General features: G+C 35.8%; 1 protein-coding gene across 2 annotated transcripts in view; it reads right to left on the bottom strand.

Annotated features, from left to right (window-relative positions):
- The window catches only part of LOC106986992 (cadherin-10), a 194,811-nt gene that overhangs the window by 16,121 nt on the left and 165,097 nt on the right, over positions 1-13,593 (bottom strand). For both annotated transcript variants that reach the window (XM_027074738.2, XM_053201910.1), the window contains exon 8: positions 11,587-11,723. In XM_027074738.2, coding sequence (XP_026930539.1) covers positions 11,587-11,723 — 137 coding nt within the window. The remainder of the gene's footprint in view (positions 1-11,586; positions 11,724-13,593) is intronic.

Here is a 13,593-nt window from a genome sequence, read left to right as displayed (position 1 = left end):
CCCTCCTGACTACTTTAATCACTAAAATGTATTCCAATAGCTACTCTCAATTACTCTTTTGGAAATTTTAATATACAGCTACTAATTTTACAAGTTGGATGGAAATTTACAGTAAAATATAAGCATTTGAATTTTTCATTAATTGTTACTGGTACAACTTCAACAATCCAGGCTGAATTTTGTAAAATAAAGTCAGTTTTGTAGTAATATATAGTAGAATAATAATATTTTGGTTTTTTTCCTACAAATTTAAAAATCAACAGCATCAAAGTTTTCACATAAAAATATGCATTAAAATTGTCTTGATTTGTAAGTGGAATTTTAAAATATTAATGTCTATTTACAGACATGAGGTAACAACGTAGCATGGAGTAACAATATTGCATTAATCATAATTCCATTATCTCAACAATGGGATTTTCTAGGAATGTGTACTGATATCTAAGAGTGATTTGACATCTTAAATTCAGGTTCTATTTATCAACCTTTGTGATGTCAAAATCTTAGTCTTTGGATATAGTTGAACTTCTATGTGTACTTCAGCAAAGTCAAACTGAAGATCAGTATAAAAGAACAAAGGAAGTAACTAGCTAAAAACAAAGGAAAGCAGGGGTCTAAGAAAGATAGTGGAGGAGCATGGAAACCCTCAGCTTGTCATGTCCCTGAAATGCACGTAGATCAGCACCAAACCATTTTGCACACCTAGGAAATTGATATGAGGATTAACACCACAATCTGCATAACTTGAGCCACAGAATTCAGCAGAATTCAGAATTCAGGAATGTAGAGAGGTGAAGTGGGAGAGAGAGAAGCCACAGAGGGTAGGGAGCTATTTTTGCAGAGAGAGGATAGAGAAAGGGGGAGAGTGCAGTAAATCGGGATCATGCAAGAAAAGCACTCCCCCAAAAGTTGCTGGAGAGAAAGAGAAAGAAAGAGTGAAAACACTCACAGGGGACTGAACAAGAATTCTGTTCCCCAAAACCAGTGACAGGGAGAAAGGAAAGGATTTCAATACCACGAGGATTATATAAACAGTGGAGCACAGAGTCTGAAATTCTGGTGCTTAGTGCCTGTTGGTGCTCTGGGGAGGAAGTAGTGATGATCCCCAGGAGCAGGCATCGGGGTCTGAGGGGTTCATGTGCCACAGGGGAGAAGCGTCACTGTGTAATTACACAATCATTTTCTGGGGCAAGCAGGCACCCGGTTGTTGCTCAGCAAGACCCTTTCCCAGAGAGTTGGCATGGGCCCAAGTCACAGGGGTCTCTGCAGAGAGGGGTTTTGAAACACAGCCCCACCTGAGATAAAACTCTAAGGGAGGTGCTGCCTGGCAGGCTGATGCTTGGACATGGACAGGGTAGAGGCAAGGAGTGGAAGGAGCCCTGAGACAAAGGAGGGGCTTCATGAGAGCATGAAGCTCCTATGCCAGAGACTAGGAAGCTGGGTGAGGCCATTGCTACCTCTCCTGCACACGCATATACATGAGCATCCAACCCAGTAAACTAAGTAGCTCCACATAGTGGAGAATGGAGCCATTACACCAAGCCCCAACCACATGCATCCTCCAAGCACATCCCCTAGACAACCAGCACAAGTCTCTCTGCTTGCTTAGTGTATGGACTATATAGAGTGCTTCATAGCTCAAGTTCTAGGGGACACTGAATGTTAACTTCATTTGGGTTTCATTCTGTTTGCTGGTTCATTTATTTATTCGTTGTTGTTTTGTTTTTCTTTTGTTGTTTTTTTTTTGCTTCTGTCTTTCTTGAAATCATTTTTTTTCTTTTGTTTTTCTTCGTTACAGAAAGAGACAAAATTATTTTTATTTTCTCTTTTGCAAGAATATTTTTTATTATTTTCATTATTTTTACTATTTTTTGTAGTTTTAAAATTCTATTTTATTATTTATTTCATTTTGTTATATTTTATTATACAAATATTTTTTAATCTTTAAAACTTTTCTTAATTTTTTTCCTATCTTTTCTCTACCTTTTTTCTCTATTATACCAAGCTTCTTTCAACAAGCAGACCAAAACACATCTATGATCTAGTTACCTTTATTTAATTTTTATGTTTTGTTTATAATTATTTTAATTTAAAATTTTTATTTTATTCTTTTTCTTCCTCCATAATGACAAAACGAAGGAATTCACCCCAAGAGAAAGGACAGAAAGGAATGACAGCCAGGGGCTAAAGCAACACAGATATAAGCAAAATGTGTGAACTAGAATTTAGAACCATGGTAGTAAGAATACTAGCTAAGGTTGAAAAAAAAATAGTTTCCCTTTCTGAAGAGATAAAAGAAGTAACTAGTCAGGACAAAATTAAAATACTATATCCAACATGCAATCTTGAGTTGAGCCATGATGATAAGAATGGACGAAGCAGAGCAGTGAATCAGAGGCATAGAAGATAAAATTATGGAGAATAATGAAGCAGAAACAAAAAGAGGGAAACAAAGTCAAAAGAGCAAAATACAAGACTTAGAGAACTCTGTGACGCGTTAAAAAGGAATAATATACAAATCCTAGGAGTCCTAGAAGATGAAGAGAGAGAAAAAAGGGCAGAAGGCTTATGTGAGAAAATTGCAGAAAAATTTCCTAATCTTGGGAAGGACACAGACATCAAAATCCAAGAAGCACCAAGAATTCCCATTAGATTAAACAAAAACTGACCATCAGCAAGGCATATCATAGTCAAATTCACAAAATGTGCAAACAAAGAAAGAATTATGAAAGCAGCAAGGGAACAAAATCCCTTAATGTATAAGGGAAGACACATCAGGGTTGCAGCAGATCTATCCACAAAAACTTAGCAAGCCAGAAAGGGGGGGCAGGATATATCCAATGTGCAAATCTGAAAAATATGCAGCCAAGAATTCTTTATCCACCAAGGCTGTCCTTCAAAATAGAAGAAGAGGTAAAGAGTTTCCCAGACAAACAAAAACTAAGAGTTCATGACTACTAAACCAGCCCTGCAAGAATTTTAAGGGTGACTCTCTGAGAGAAGAGATGAAACAAAACAAAAAAGATCAAAAGCAACAAAGACTAGAAAGGACCAGAGAACATCACCAGAAACTCCAATTACAGGCAACATAATGGCACTAAGTTCATATCTTTCAGTAGCCACTCTAAATGTCAATGGGCTAAAAGCTTCAATCAAAAGACATAGGGTATCAGAATGGATGAGAAAGCAAGACCAACCTATATGCTGCTTACAAGAGACGTATTATAGACCTAAAGACACCTGAAGATTGTAGGTAAGGGGAAGGAGAATCGTCTCTCATGCCAATGGTCACCAAAAGAAAGCTTGAGTAGCCATACTTATTTATGTAAAACAAATTAGCTTTTAAAATACTGTAACAAGAGATAAAGAAGGGCATTATATCATAATTAAGTGGTCTATCTACCAAGATCTTACAATTGTAAACATTTATGCCCCCAACATGGAAAATATATAAATCAATTAATCACAAACATACAGAAATTCATTGATAATAATACCATAATAGTAGGGGACTTCAACACCCCACTTGCAGCAATGGACAAATCATGTAAACAGAAAATCAACAAGGAAACAATGACTTTGAATGACACAGTGGACCAGATGGCCTTAACAGATATATTCAGAACATTTCATACCAAAGCAGCAGAATACACATTTTTCTTGAGTGCACATGGAACATTCTCCAGAATAGATCACACACTGGTACACAAATCAGCCCTCAACAAGTATGAAAATATCGAGATGATATGGTGCATATTTTCAGACCACAACGCTATAAAAGTCGAAATCAACACAAGAAAAAATCTAGAAAGACAACAAATACTTGGAGACTAAAGAACATTCTACTAAAGAATAAATGGGTTAACTAAGAAGTTAAAGAGGAAATTAAAAAGTACACGGAAACCAACGAAAATGAAAACACAACAGCCCTAAACCTCTGGGATGCAGGAAAGGTGGTCATAAGAGGGAAGTATATAGCAATCCAGGCCTTCCTAAAGAAATAAGAAAGGTCTCAGATACACAGTCTAATCTTATACCTAAAAGAACTGAAAAAAGAACAACAAATAAAGCCCAATACCAGCATAAAAAGGGGAAAAAAATAAAGATTAGAGAAGACATCAATGATATTGAAATTAAAAACAAAAACAAAAAAACAGAAACAAAACAGTAGAACAGATCAATTAAACCAGGAGCTCATTCTTTGAAAGAATTAACAAAATTAATAAACCCCTAGCCAGTTTGATCAAAAAGTAAAAGGAAAGGACCCAAATCAATAAAATCATTAATGAAAGAGGAGAGATCACAACCAACACTGCAGAAATACAAACAATAATAAAAGAATATTATGAGCAATTATATGAGAACTAATTGGGCAATCTAGAAGAAATGGACAAATTCCTAAAAACATACAAACTACCAAAACTGAAACAGGAAGAAATAGAAAATTTGAACAGACCTATAACCAGTAAAGAAATTGAATCAATATTCAAAAATCTCCCAGAATCAAGAGTCCAAGGCTCGATAGCTCTCCAGGGGAATTCTACCAAACATTTAAAAAAGACTTAACACCTATTTTTTGAAGCTGTTCCAAAAAATAGAAATGGAAAGAAACTTCCAAAAAATTCTATGAGGCCAGTATTACCTTGATACCAAAACCAGACAAAGACCCCACTGAAAAGAACTACAGGCCAATTTCTTTTATTAACATGGATGCAAAACAACACGATACTAGCAAACTGGATCCAACAATACATTAAAAGGATTATTTACCACGATCAAGTGGGATTTATTCCTGGGATGCAGGGCTGGTTCAATATCTGCAAATCAACCAATGTCATACATCACATTAATAAAAGGAAGTATAAGAACCACATGATCTTATCAACAGATGCAGAGAAAGCATTTGACAAAATACAACATCTTTTTTTTGATAAAAATCATCAAGAAAGTACGGATAGAAAGATCACAACTCAATATCACAAAAGCCATATACAAAAGACCCACTGCTAATATCATCCTCAATGGGGAAAAACTGAGAGCTCTCCCCATAAGTCCAGGAACACAACAAGGATATCCACTCTCACCTCTGTTATTCAATATAGTGTTGGAAGTCCTCACCTCAGCAATCAGGCAACACAAAGAAATAAAAGGCATCCAAACTGGCAAGAAAGAAGTCAAATTTTCACTCTTTGCAGATGACATGATACTCTATGTGAAAAACTCAAAAGACTACCAAAAAAAACTGCTAGAACTGATCCATGAATTCAGCAAAGTCCCAGGCTATAAAATCAACATATAGAAATCAGTTGAATTTCTATTCACCAACAATATAGCAGCAGAAAGAGAAATCAAAGAATCGATCCCATTTACAATTACACCCAAAACCATAAAATACCTAGGAATAAAACTAACCAAGAGGTGAAAAATCTATACACTGACACTATACTGAAAATTATAGAAAGTTTATGAAAGAAATTGAAGAAGACACACAAAAAAATGGAAAAACATTCCATGCTCATGGATTGGAAGAACAAATATTGTTAAAATGCCGATACTGCCAAAAGCAAACTACATATTCAATGAAATTCCTATCAAAATAACACCAACATTCTTCAAAGAGCTAGAACAATCTTAAAATTTGTATGGCACCAGAAAAGACCCTGAATAGCCAAAATAATGCAAAAAAAAAAAAAACCACAAACAAACAAAAACAAAAACAAAAACCAAAAAAACAAACAAACAAACAAACAAAGCTGGAGGCATCACAATTCTGGAATTCAAGCTATATTACAAAGCAATATTCATCCAGACAATAGGGTACTGGCACAAAAACAGATACATCAATCAATGGAACATAATAGAGAACTCAGAAATGGACCCACAAATATATGGCCAATTAATGAAAGAATATCCAATGGAAAAAAGACTGTCTCTTCAGCAAATGGTGTTGGGAAAACTGGATGGAAACATGTAGAAAAATGAACCTGGAACAATTTCTTTAACCATACACAGAAATAAACTCAAAATGGATGAAAGACCTAAACATAAGACAGGAAGCCATTAACATCCTAAAGGAGAAAACAGGCAACAACCTTTTTGACCTTGGCTGCAGGAACTTCTTATTGGGTATCTTCAGAGGCAAAGGAAACAAAAGCAAAAATGAACTATTGAACCTCATCAAGATAAAAAACTTCTGCATAGCAAATGAAACAATCAGCAAAACTAAAAGGCAACTGACAGGATGGGAGAAGATATTTGCAAATGACATACCAAATAGAGGATTAGTGTCCAAAATCTTTAAAGAACTTATAAAACTCAAAAACCCAAAAACAAATAATCCAGTGAAGAAATGGGTAAAAGACATGAATAGATACTTTTCCAAAGAAAAAACATCCAGATGGCTAACAGACACATGAAAAAAATGCTCAACATCACTGATCATCTGTGAAATAGAAACCAAAACCACAATGAGATACCACCTCACACCTGTCAGAATGGCTAACATTTACAACTCAGGCAACAACCGATGTTGGCAAGGATGTGGAGAAAGAGGATCTCTTTTGCACTGCTGGTGGGAATGCAAGCTGGTGCAGCCACTCTGGAAAACAGTATGGAGGTTCCTCAAAAAAGCAAAAATAGAACTACCCTACGACTCAGCAATTGCACTACTAGGCATCTATCCAAGCAATACAGGTGTGCTGTTTCGAAGGGGCACATGCAGCCCAATGTTTATAGCAGCAATATCGACAATAGCCAAAGTATGAAAAACTCCCAAATGTCAATCAACTGATGAATGAATAAAGAGATGTTATATGTAAACAATGGAATATTACTCACCCATCAAAAAGAATGGAATGTTACCATTTGTAACAACGTGAATGAAACTAGAGTGTATTATGGTTAGCAAAATAAGTCACAGAAAGACAAATATCATATGACTTTACTCATATGTGGAATTTAAGATACAAACCAGATGAAATAAGGGAAGAGAAGCAAAATACTATAAAAAACAGAAAGACAAACCGTAAGAGACTCTTAAATACAGAGAACAAACTGAGGGTTGATGGTGGGGTGTTGGTTGGGGGGATGGGCTAAATGGGTGATGTGCATGAAGGAGGATACTTGTTGGGATGAGTACTGGTGTTACATGTAAGTGATGCATCGCTAAATTCTATTCTGAAATCATTATTACACTATATGTTAATTAACTTCAATGTAAATTTAAAACTAATAGTAATGATAATAAGAATAATAAATAACAAGTAAAAGCAAAGCAAAACAAAAAATAACATATGAGGTGAGGGACAATAGCAATGTTATTAAATGGCCTTTACCCACAGGGTTTATGGATAGTATTATTTACCTTTGTGAAATCTATCTTTCTATTTATCTCAATGATTGTCAAATACAAGAGTAAAAATTATTGTCATATCCAGATAGGGTGTATATTACTATTCAAAATAATTTATTTCTTCCCCTTTCTCTCCATGTAATTATGATGTTACTAAAATAATGAAATCAGCACTTTTAAAAATAATACTTAAGAACTGATTACTCAGCAGGAACGTTTACAAGGTTAAAGTCATATGAAGGAAGCAAACAGAGTTCTAAATCTATTTGAAGTGTGTTTATCTGCCTTCCTTTTCTCGAGGGAAATTTAAAAGGCATCCTCTCTTTAACACTCTTTTCCAGTCTTACACTTTTTAAACCATATATATTCCATTCTCAGGTTCTGATCTCATATTTACTAATGTATTGCTACCTATTGTTCACTTCTTGTGTGTCAGGTGGTTATAGAGTTCAGACCCTGGGAACACAGCTGCTTTGATTCCCAGATTCACCACTTACTCACTGTGTGACTTTGGCCAATTTACTCCATCTCTTTAATGCCTCAATTTACTCAGTATAAATAAAAATAGAACTTCTAATCTATGGAGTTAATGCATGAAAATTATCCAAAAAAAAAAAAAGGATTACTTTGTTGGTTAATTGCTCAATACATGTTGATTATTATTATTAAGATCATCTTTATTATCACCATCATACCTTTTTCATTTTCTTACATTCCTTGAGAGCTTATGCTATGTTACTCCACACAAAGCACTCACACAATAAAAATGTGTTAACTAGTTTCCCCACAGTTCATACAGGTCTGAAGAGGACCATGTGTGGGGAGAAGTGGAGAGAGGAGATAAAAAAGAACAGTCCATTCCACTCTTTTCCTACCTCCCTTAGTCCTAAACAATTTGCAAATAGCCAGAGTTCACCTACAAAGTGTTCACCTGCAAATAATCCTCAATCTACCTAGAGTTATTTGTTGTTATGGGGAGTAGTGGGAAGGGATGATTCTTCCATATTTTCTAGTATGTTCTTTTTCATATACTTAAATAGTAGACATAAGCAAAATATTTTCTTTCAATATAGAGTCCTGACATAAAAATAACTCTTGCTGGTAGCAATTCACTTTCTAACTATGCTGCAGAAGCCAAGAGAGACAGAAAAGTTTCAGATCTAAACAACTGCATTGTTAGTCCTTTGCCTGACACCATATGAAGATTCTCCAGCTTCTTTACAAACAATTCCAGTCTCTTCAAATCAAAAGCTAAATCCACAGGGATAAATGTGCTTATAAAGCATCAGGCCCAGAATCACCTATTCAAACAACAGTGCTTACACTAATCTTTTTACAGATAGATGTTGCAGCTTATGTACAAATAAAAACATAAAGCATTCCAAGAGTCATCATACAGAATGGTAGCTGGCATATGTTTACCACCTGGGTCTCTCTCTGAGTCATCCAGGCACACTCCACTGTAGCAACAATGTATCAGCAATAAAGGATCTTAAAACGTGAGAGCATTCCTATGTATTCAACAGGCTTTTCCGTACCCAAGAAAAGGAAAGCTTAGATTGTTATCTAGAAATCTGAGGCTTTAGAAAGATGTATCTTTTCTACCTGCTTAGGGCAAGAATTTCTACTGTCAAGGAACCACGTATAGAAAATGGAGTTCTTTGGTCATGAACTTCGCTCTCCTAGTCTCAGAATGTATCGCGATGATTATAGCCAAATTTTCAGATGTGGGCAGAGGAACTCATTAGTGTCTACAACAGATTTCTACAATCCAAGAGTGACCTTAATTTTAGGGTTTTTATTCTCCAAATGGCGTTTAAAAATGTTTTTTGAAGAAGAAAAAGGGAAGTTTTTTCACGGTATAGCGCACTAAATAATTACCTGGAGCAGTGCTTGCCATATGATGTGCTACACTGCTGTGGAATGTAGAATTAAACTGTTAGAGGCAGGGCCTGAAATCGCATTGGTAAGAAGTCCATTTAAACATCATTCTGTCCTGCTTAGGGCTTGGTGTAATGCACACTTACCACAAACCCAGTGCTTAAAATCTAGGAAAAACAATTTCCTATATATGCTGTTTCCCTCTCTCCCTTATTCCTTTAATAGCCAGAACAGCATAATGGGCCCCTGACTGCTTGTGGCTTGGCAGGTAGGCATTTCCAGCAGCTACTCCATAAATTGATTTCACTTAAGGGCAAAAAATAGGCTTAGTTCTTAAAAAGAAGAACATAATTGGCTTTGCTTTTTACAGAATCGTAATTATTTCAACTAGCTTTAGAAGTTAAATTTCTCAAAGTATCTGAAATGGAAAATGCAATTCCTAACTCGTTAGGCTTGAATTAGGATCTTGAGTCAAGGAGAGAGCACAAACAATCATGATTCTGGAATGATCAGATTGGACCCTGTCAGACACATGGCAACATGGTAATATGGAGATAGGTAATGGAAGTAAAAGCTTTCCTGAACATAACAACTCAAAAAAAAAAAAAAAAAATCTTCGGTTAGCCTTAAAAGGCACAGCCATTTATATCACAATACAGAAAAACTGGGTCATTTGGATGATGGAGTTAATCTGTATTTCAGAGCCAGATTTAAGGACAAAGCTAAGTCTACTATTTTATCTTGATTGAATTCATTGTTAATGATCTGTCCAGCCTAGTTCCGTCCTTCTGAGACTTTTGCCAATTTGGCCCCAAGGCTCTGCCTTCCAAATCCTGGAATGGTGGCTTCAAATAACTTCACTTTGATATGTGTTTGTGGATTCAACCTGGTATTTCAGATTTGGAATTTATAGGCTTAGTTTTTCCCCATGATTCAGTAACTAATTAATGCTTCTTTTTAAAACAGTTAAAGAGTTGCTTTATCCATGTAAATCACATTACAGGAATTAGAAACCACGAATAAGTTTGCTTGAGTGGACAAAGCTGGCTTCATAGGCAATTGTACAGGGCCTTACTCTAAGAAGGGCCCCACACTTATTTTAAGGCTCTGTTGTTGCCATGTTAAACATCTTAATCATTTTTAACAACAGGTCTGACACTTTTATTTTATAATGGGCTCTGAAAATTATGTAGCAAGTCATTTGGATGGGCAAGAACCTTTGCAATTAGATACAGATATGATTTTGAATCCTGGCTCTCCCTGTTATTACTGGGATGAAATTTTGTAAATTAGGTATAGAATTAAATACTGGATCTAGAAACAGAATGACTAGTTTTAAATCTTAGTTTTACTACTTCTGGTATTAGGACTTTGGCAAGTTTCCAAAACCCTTGAAGCCTTAGTTCCTTCTCTGATACATAAAGTCAATAAAAATATGAGTAGGAGAAAATTAATATAAAATTCTTAGAATAATACCTGGCACAGAGTGCTTAATGTTAGCTATTATTATCAATATCTTGGTCTCCTCATCTGTAAGAAGGAAGTAATAATAATACCTACCTACATGCATGTTGTTAAATTATACACACCTGGGGTGCCTGGGTGGCTAAGTTGGTTAAGCTTCCGACTTTGGTTCAAGTCATGATCTCACGATTCATGGGTTCAAGTTCCATTTCAGGCTCTGTGCTGACGGCTCAGAGCCTGGAGCCTACTTCGGATTCTGTGCCTCCCTCTCTCTCTGCCCCTCCCCTGCTCATGCTCTCTCTTTCTCTCTCTCTCTGTCTCAAAAATAACTAAACATTGAAAAAAAAATTTTTAAATGGTACACACCCAATGTTTAGCATCGATTTTAATTTACAGTGTCCATGCAATAAATTTAATGCATTTATTTCTCCCCCAAAGAGGATATCTTTGGTGTCCAATTCTAGATAATTTTTATTAGTCAATATTAAATGTTGATTTGGGATACCTGTAGCGATGCCTCAGTATATATATAAATTATTGAAAAGAATTAAAGGTGTTAAGAAGCCTTTTAAAAACTTAGACTAAAATTACAATTCATGCATATAATGAGGGAATTATTTTTTTTGATGTTTATTTATTTTTGAGAAAGACAATTAGTGGGGGAGGGGCAGAGAGAGAGGGAGACACAGAATCTGAAGCAGGCTCCAGGCTCCAAGCCGTCAGCACAGAGCTGGATGTGGGGCTCAAACCCACAAACTGTGAGATCATGACCTGAGCTGAAGTTGGACGCTTAACCAACTGAGCCTCCCAGCCCCAGAAGGAATTATTTTTAAAATAAAATAAAACCTAAAACTATATGTTAAATATTATGTACAAAAACGTCATCTTACTGATTTCAGCAGCTATAACAGTTAGATTGTGCCATTGAGATAGTTCACGGTCAAGTGGCTTTGAAGTATAAAGGGATCCATTTCCAGAATGTATGTTAAAGATCCTGTCAAGGTCAGTATGGCGATCCAAGGAAAATCTGAACAAAAAAAGCAAAGAAAAATACATGGCAGTATTATCGGTTTGTAGGAGAAAATGTTGTAATGCGAACACACAGTAACATATGATAAGTTCATACAAGTCCATAGTACTGATGTAGAACAAAGACTGTTTCATTGATTTATCTCACATACACTTGTGTGCATTGGTGCGCGCGTGCGCGCACGCACACACACACACACACACACACACACGACCCCATCTCCACCTCCCTCTTCTTCCGGAGGCAGGAGCTGCCACTTTGTTCCACATTCAAACGCTGGTCTTCTGAATATTTGTGTTATTAAATCACTACCTATTGCCATATTCAACTGAACGTGAAGTACTTTCCTACAAGATAGTTGGGATTACAGGTGGTTACAATACCAGCTGACTTTAGCCAGAAGCTGCGAATTCTGTGAGGGAATTACCATGAGGATCTAATGCAAAAACAAGAAAGAAGGAAAGAAGGAAAGAAGGAAAGAAAGAAAGAAAGAAAGAAAGAAAGAAAGAAAGAAAAGAAAGAAAGAAAGAAGAAAGAAAGAGAAAGAAAAAACATTCCCAGAAGCATAGTTTTTTTCTTAGTGATGAAATTGGAGACAATATTATTTTCATTAAAAGAGTAGGTTATCGTAACACCTGGGTGGCTCAGTTGGTTAAGCATCTGACTTCAGCTCAGGTCATGATCTTGCGGTTTATGGGTTCGAGCCCCGTATCAGGCTCTGTGCTGACAGCTCAGAGCCTGGAGCCTGCTTTGGATTCTGTGTCTCCCTCTTTCTTTGCCCCTCCCCCACTCATGCTCTGTCTCTTTCCCTCTCAAAAATAAATAAACATTAAAAAAATTTAAAAATAATAGGTTACCAATTTAGGATGATATTCAGTAACTTCATGGTATGATACCCATGAAGCTTCAGCTTGTTAACCACATGTATCATTAAAAAATGCATATATTTTGACAAGAGGTGTTTAAAAAAACAGAAAATTTTGGGAAAGGAGTTTTCACACATTTGTACCAAATAAAGTCTTAGTATATGTATAAAAAACCAACTATGCTGCAAATTGATTAAAGGCATTGTGTTGGGAGTCATTCTAAAGCCTACTGCCAGGTTTATCAATCAGGTTGATATAGTTGGCATAAATCCCATTATTTGGGGGATTGTCAGGCAAGATTTAAGCTAGCTATACCCCTCATTGGTTCCTGCCAGTTCACAATGCTAGTGGCTTACACATGCTTTGTAGTGCCTGAGTTAGCCAGCATAATCCTCAAGTTATATTTAATGCTCCGTGTTAAAAAAACAAAGCAAAATAAAGGTAACAAGTCCTAAAGTAACATTCAGTTTTGGCCTATCTTTTCCTAAGCCACAGCTGTCATTTATTTTAATATTTTTATGAAACATTATTTTTAAATGGTGTTTTGTGAGTGATAATACAAAATGATTTTTAAAGTGCCATAAAACTCTTTTCTCTTTTGATGTTCCAAACTTGTATAATATTTCCAAAAATCCATTTAAATTTATAATCCTTATGCTGGGTTTTGAATAAACTGCATTAGAGGAATGACATATCTTGTCAATACAGCTAATGTGATTTTACTTTTGAGGATTGCTTATTTTAGATTTTTATTTTAAATCAGTTCTAAATGGAACAGGACAGTAATTAACAAATCTCCTCAATAAGCTCTAGCCCTCTGTATTATCAAAATGTGAATTCAGTTTTGCATGCAAACAACATGTCTTCCCAGTCACACATTAATTTGTAAAACACTGAATCTCTGTATCTGGAAAAATCATGAATTCTGTCTCAAGTTGACAAAGTTCTTTTACTCTAAAAGACTCAACATACCTTCCATACAAAAGTGCCTGTACTACCCG

The sequence above is a fragment of the Acinonyx jubatus genome, chromosome A1, assembly GCF_027475565.1.
Source record: "Acinonyx jubatus isolate Ajub_Pintada_27869175 chromosome A1, VMU_Ajub_asm_v1.0, whole genome shotgun sequence".
Classification (NCBI taxonomy): Eukaryota; Metazoa; Chordata; class Mammalia; order Carnivora; family Felidae; genus Acinonyx; species Acinonyx jubatus.
Note: the sequence above shows the minus strand (reverse complement) of the source record. Positions and strands in the feature narration are given on the sequence as shown.